Genomic DNA, 6,411 nt, shown 5'->3' with positions numbered 1-6,411 from the left:
GCGGGTGGCGCGCGGCGCTGCCAGTCGCAGATTGCTTCCCGTTGCCTTGCCCTCAGCCCCATTCTTTCCAACTTGGAGGCGATCTGATTATCAGCACCGATTCTTTCTTTCTTTTTCTCCTCCCCCCCTTTCTCTCGCATGCCATTGTCTCCGGCTGGCTTTGTTGAATTAAAACTTTGCAGTGCCTGCTTAATGAGTTCCATAACCAGGCAAAGTAATGAGCAGAAGTCCCTTTTTTCCCTTCCCTCATCCTCCCTCCCGCTGGCCCGCTTAAGAAGGGAGGAAGGAAGGAAGGAAGGGAGGGGAGCGGGGCGGGGGGGGGGGGGGGGAAGGAGGGAGGAAGAACTTTAGACTTATTTATTTGAATAAGAAACAACAAAAAAAGTTTTTTTGCAGCGAAATCACGCGCGTGCCATAGATTAGCTGTGGGCAGGGATAGGCTGCCCGGCCGCCGGCCGTCGGCCCCATTGGCTCCGGGGCCGGGGTATTGTTGCAGTGGGGCAGCTGCTGGGAGAGAATAGACAATAGAGCAGCTGTCTTGCACTGGCACCCTGCACACCAGCTGTCCACTCTTATCTGCACACACACTTTCGGGGGATATTAAGAGGTGGAGCTGTGTGCATAGAATTGGAAAAAAGGACTTCTGACCCTCACTGGGAAGGGAAGGGGGGCAGGGGGCTGTGGGGAAGGGAGCAATTGTGGGCCCTCTTTTGTCTGTGTGCAACTGTATTAAGAAGAATGCTCATCCCCAGTGATAAGTAAAGTGCCCAGTTACGGGGCGAGATCAATACTCCTGCAGACTCCAGAGATTAACTCAGCTGCGCTTAACTGCCCCCAACTAGTAAAAGGGGCTCGCTCCCCACCTGCAAAGTGCTCTCAGGACTGGACTTGGAAAAGGGAGGCATTTGGCCCCGATGCTGATGTCTTTCCCTGCTTGCTTTGTTTACAGCGATCTGTTTGCCTGGATGCGATGAGCAACACGGCTTCTGCGACAAACCTGGGGAATGCAAGTAAGTTTTCCACTCCCTTCCTGCTCCCTTCTTTGTCTTTAATGTTGATGGTCCGGTGTTAAATAAGCTATTGGTCATTTGAAGGGTCAGTTTAAATGCCTTTCTTCATATTAGATGGTAATTTGAGAAATCCAGGTGATGCCAGATCAAAGTATTAATCTACAAGTCAAACATCAGTGCTTAACCTAAAGAGTTTACACTGCTATGTGTAAGGTTTAGCTGTTTGTTGTTAGAGTAAACAAATTAACTACCTGGAACCATGGCTCTATCTAAGGAAGTGGAAGAAATCGCTGGGACCGATGAAAGCTGATGCTATGGTTGGACTCAGTGACTTTCTCACATGAAGGATCACTGAGGGCTTTTAAGAAACTTGATCCCTAGCATCAGTGTGTTTGCAGAGTTTGCAATAGTGTTTCCAACTGTGAGAAGTCTAAATCTGATGAGACTTTGTTGTTGGTCTCTTTTTTTTCAGATGCAGAGTGGGTTGGCAGGGCCGATACTGTGATGAGTGCATCCGATACCCGGGCTGCCTTCATGGTACTTGTCAGCAGCCGTGGCAGTGCAACTGCCAGGAAGGCTGGGGTGGCCTTTTCTGCAACCAGGGTGAGTTCTCAGTCCTTGCCTGAGTGTCTGTTTCAAAACACAGAACTCAAGTGGCTCTCTCCAGCTCACCCACCCTGTGCTAGCCTTACAAACTAGCAAGCATCTTGACTGCCCTCTTTTACAGACCTGAACTACTGCACCCACCACAAGCCCTGCAAGAACGGTGCCACATGCACCAACACTGGTCAGGGGAGCTACACGTGTTCTTGCCGACCTGGGTACACAGGCTCCAACTGTGAGATTGAAATCAATGAATGTGATGCCAACCCTTGCAAGAATGGTGGAAGCTGCACTGTAAGTTTGAGTTCCTTGTGCCATCTGAAACCCCAAGGGAGGAGTTAACATCAGTTTTACTGATTTTTAGAATCCCTTTTTGAATTTCAAAGCAACTTCAGGTACATGTTTTTACGATTTCTCATTTCTTCCCCCCAGGATCTTGAGAACAGCTACTCCTGCACCTGCCCCCCTGGATTCTATGGTAAAAACTGTGAGCTGAGCGCAATGACTTGTGCTGATGGACCATGCTTCAATGGTGGGCGATGCACCGACAACCCTGATGGGGGATATAGTTGCCGCTGCCCACTGGGTTATTCTGGGTTCAACTGTGAAAAGAAAATCGATTACTGCAGCTCCACCCCCTGTGCTAATGGTAAGGCCAAACACGCTATGGTGACCTTCTAAAAGAAGACCATCCAGTTGCTTTGTCTTCTGGTCCAGAGTTCATAACAAGGCCCACTGGTCGTGGTTCATGACATGTTGATAGTGTACTTGGTGGAGGATCTGTACTTTAAAAGTAGTGGTGTGGTTTGGGCCAGTGCTGTAGATCGCATTTTCTCAAAGGGTGACTGTGGCCAGGTAAATTGGTCTGAAGCTTCATGCATAAAAACATGGAGGATTATACTTGCAAATGTTTTGCAAAGATGCTGAAGTCTGTGGATGCAAAATACCATACAAGTGTTAAATATTATTACTTGTAATCCAGTGACAGTAATCTTCCCATTCTCTTTAAATTAGTGAAGACTTTCTTTACTGCAGTCTTCTTTATTCATTGTCACTCAAACTGTAATGTGAGATTGTGGTATTAACCTGATCTGAAATAGGCTTGTTGTCCAAGCTAAGTGAAATGTTAAAAAGGGAATATGATGAAGAATGAAAAATAGATCTGATTGATTAACAAATACCTTCCTTAAAAAAATCCACCCCATACTTTTATGGTGGATCAGACTTGGCCATGGTTGAGGTAACCTCTCAAAATGAAAGCTTTTCTCAGCTGCTGGTTGTGATAGTCACCCCAAGAGCAGCAGGTGGGAGGCTGTTGGGTCTGTCTTCTCACCACTCAGCGCTTGTCCCCCTTGATGTCTTGCAGGAGCCCAGTGTGTCGACCTGGGGAACTCCTACATATGCCAGTGCCAGGCTGGCTTCACTGGGCGACACTGCGATGACAACGTGGACGACTGCGCCTCCTTTCCCTGTGTCAATGGAGGGACCTGTCAGGATGGCATCAATGACTATTCCTGCACCTGCCCCCCGGGATACAATGGGAAGAACTGCAGCACCCCGGTGAGCAGATGCGAACACAGCCCCTGCCACAACGGGGCCACCTGCCACGAAAGAAACAACCGCTATGTCTGTGAGTGTGCCCGGGGGTACGGTTCCTGCTCCCTGAGCCGCCGCAGGGACCGGTCATCGTGGACTTCACCGAGAAGTACACGGAAGGCCAGAATGCCCAGTTCCCATGGATCGCTGTCTGCGCTGGGATTATCCTGGTCCTCATGCTGCTGCTGGGGTGTGCTGCTATGGTCGTCTGCGTCAGGCTCAGAGTGCAGAAGAGGCACCACCAGCCTGATGCCTGCAGGAGTGAGACTGAGACCATGAACAACCTAGCCAACTGCCAGCGCGAGAAGGACATTTCCATAAGTGTCATTGGTGCCACTCAGATTAAGAACACGAATAAGAAAGTAGACTTTCACAGTGATAACTCTGATAAAAATGGCTACAAAGTCAGATACCCATCAGTGGATTACAATTTGGTGCATGAACTCAAGAATGAGGACTCTGTTAAAGAGGAGCACAGCAAATGTGAAGCCAAGTGTGAAACATATGATTCAGAGGCAGAGGAGAAAAGTGCAGTACAACTAAAGAGGTATCTCTCACATCTGAACACGGGGGGTGGCTTGACTCTGAAGGGGGTCTTTGTGTCTCATAGGTAGCATTAAGCAACAGCCATCTGACCTTTGTTGTCTCTTTTTGTCTTCAATAGTGATACTTCTGAAAGAAAAAGACCAGATTCAGTATATTCCACTTCAAAGGACACAAAGTACCAGTCGGTGTATGTCATATCAGAAGAGAAAGATGAGTGCATCATAGCAACTGAGGTTAGTATACTGCTTTGCAGTTGAACAGCAGAGAAGTCTTGGTGTGCAACCCTCATCTAACATGTCAGGCAGCTAAACGCTTTTCCATGGTGCAACAGTGATTTGTACCTGTTGAAATCTAGCCAGCTCGAGTTTGCCATGCTGCAGGTGTTGTAAAGACAAGCTCAGTGGCTTGCTGCTCTGGGCGTTACGTGTACAATGACTTTTGCAGACAAGGGTACAGTGATAACGTGGTTGTGGTCTTCAGACCTACTCCTTAGCGTACTTCATGCAGGGTCCATTCTTGCCCTGTGTAAAGACAGAGTCCTCTGCAGCCTTACAGCTCTCTTCTTACTTTCCATCAGCATCTCATGACCTCTGCTTATGTTCTCTCTCACCAGGTGTAAACCAGAGGCGATATGGCAAGGTGGTTGTTAGAACAATTTCAGAGGAGACGTGCCCCGATGAATGCTGCTGAAAGAGGAATGGGATATAGATTCCTTCACTGACTGCTGCTGAGAAACTAAATTCAGGCTTGAGCTGGTTCTCTACTGAAGTTAGCAAAGTGACTGCAAAATAAAGAAACAAGATGGACACCAGGCAAGGGTCTGTGTTCAAGGATTACTGTTGCACTGCCTTTTATGAATTTTATCATTGCACTATGGTCAGTTGCTTTTCTATATATATTTAAATGAATGGACTTAATTACTACATAAGAAGCATGCACTGCCTGAAGTGTATATTTTGGATTCTTATGAGCCAGTCTTTTCTTGAATTAGAGACACAAACACTGCCTTTATTGTCTTTTTTGATACTAAAATGTGTTTTTACTAGGTGAGAAAAAGTGTGTTATTTTTTTGAATCTGTAAAAATATTTTCATGATAATTGTAAAGCTTAAGTATTTTGTGATGTTCATTTTTTTATAATTTAAATTTTTTGGTAAATATGTACAAAGGCACTTCGGGTCTATGTGACTATATTTTTTTGTATATAAATGTATTTATGGAATATTGTGCAAATGTTATTTGAGTTTTTTTTACCATTTTGTTAATGAAGAAATTCATTTTTAAAATATTTTTCCAAAATAAATATTATTAATGATAACCAGAGTGCTATGTATATTCTGTAACCAATGGTGAACTGATTGAACCTTGCAAACAGCCATCTGACAGGCTTCTGTGGACTTGTGGGTGGATGAGGTAGGACCAAGACTGATCACAAAGACTGGGGAACAACTTGTTCTGTGTAGACCCCTCTCTTTCCCCTCCTAACCTTCTGAACTGTTGACCCCAAGGTTGTGCTCACTCTTACCCCAAAGGCAAATGTCTGTCAGAACCCAGAGTAATGTTTGCTCATTCATGTTGGGCTGTGTATATATAAACACATACGGCGTCACTTCCCAAGGAAGAGCAATGCAAGTGCACTTCACCGCAGTCCAGACGTGGGGCTCATCATGACTCAGCTCTTCATTTCTTCCAACTTCAAACACTTGCCTGAAGTCCAGGGGAGTTTGGGACACCCAGGGCATGCCAGCGAGGGTGCCCGTCTCAGGCCCTTGATATGAGCCCCTGGGATGTGAGCTCCCCCACTCGCGCCTGCTGGGGGGTGGCCCTTCCCTCTCCAGGAAAGACTGACACTTAATTGAATGGTGGCCACAAGTCTCCTGGCTATGATATCTGTCTGAAGGATTAGTTGCATGTTTGGTTTCCACTCTGCCCCTGGTGCCTGCTGCCTTCATATTAGGACAGGGTGATCCCATTGCATGGCTTGGCCCTGAATGCTAAGGCAATTCCCCAATTTAGTTTGCCCTAACTAGCTCTCCTTCAGGCTGTGCTGTGTGTTAATTGCTCTTCAGAAACAAGCAAAGCGTTCTTCCACCTCAGGAAAAAAAGAAAAATCTATGAAATAATTTCCTTTTTGCCCCATTAGATCTGAATCCAAATCATTGTGGTCCACCTCCTGCAGCTTCAGGGAGCAGATGAAAATCTTCTGTCCCCATTCACTTCAGGGAAGGGGGATGCTATCCTACATGCACAGAGTGGGATAGCAGATATAATCAAGCAGTTATCTCAGCTGGTGATCTGTAACTGTAAAGCATATATGTGCTCCTCTTGTTTCAGCATACGTAAGTGTATGAACCAAAGAAATGGATTTTGGTGTGAGGTCAGTGGAAAACTGACTGCAGGGGCTTGTCTGTCTATAAGGCTTTCTCGCTAAGCCAAGCCTTAGACAAGATCTACTAACTCACTTCTCATGAAGTGACCCTACAGGGTCAGCCTCTTCATTTATCTCAAAATGTCTGTTTAGGGATGTGATGGTGAGTGAGGTGCTAAAAACCAGCCTGTCAGTGATGGTCTGAACAGCATTTTCCTCCTGAGCTGTAACATAACAACCTGCCAATAACCAGTCAATGCATCATATATTAAATGAGGCACAAGAGTGT

The 6,411-nt window shown here is 46.2% G+C and overlaps 1 protein-coding gene across 1 annotated transcript in view; it reads left to right on the top strand.

The window, feature by feature from the left end:
- The window catches only part of LOC104406514 (delta-like protein 1), a gene marked incomplete at its 5' end in the record, with an annotated part of 7,138 nt that extends 2,092 nt beyond the window's left edge, over window positions 1-5,046 (top strand). The window contains 8 exon segments of the mRNA XM_010015510.1: window positions 950-1,010; window positions 1,483-1,613; window positions 1,738-1,907; window positions 2,046-2,262; window positions 2,980-3,261; window positions 3,264-3,756; window positions 3,874-3,988; window positions 4,369-5,046. Of these exon segments, the coding sequence (XP_010013812.1) occupies window positions 950-1,010; window positions 1,483-1,613; window positions 1,738-1,907; window positions 2,046-2,262; window positions 2,980-3,261; window positions 3,264-3,756; window positions 3,874-3,988; window positions 4,369-4,374 (1,475 nt within the window).
- Between the last annotated feature and the right edge of the window lie 1,365 nt (window positions 5,047-6,411).

Source organism: Nestor notabilis, unplaced genomic scaffold, assembly GCF_000696875.1.
Source record: "Nestor notabilis isolate BGI_N333 unplaced genomic scaffold, ASM69687v1 scaffold10885, whole genome shotgun sequence".
Lineage (NCBI taxonomy): Eukaryota > Metazoa > Chordata > Aves > Psittaciformes > Psittacidae > Nestor > Nestor notabilis.
This window is presented reverse-complemented; position numbering and strand designations above follow the sequence as displayed.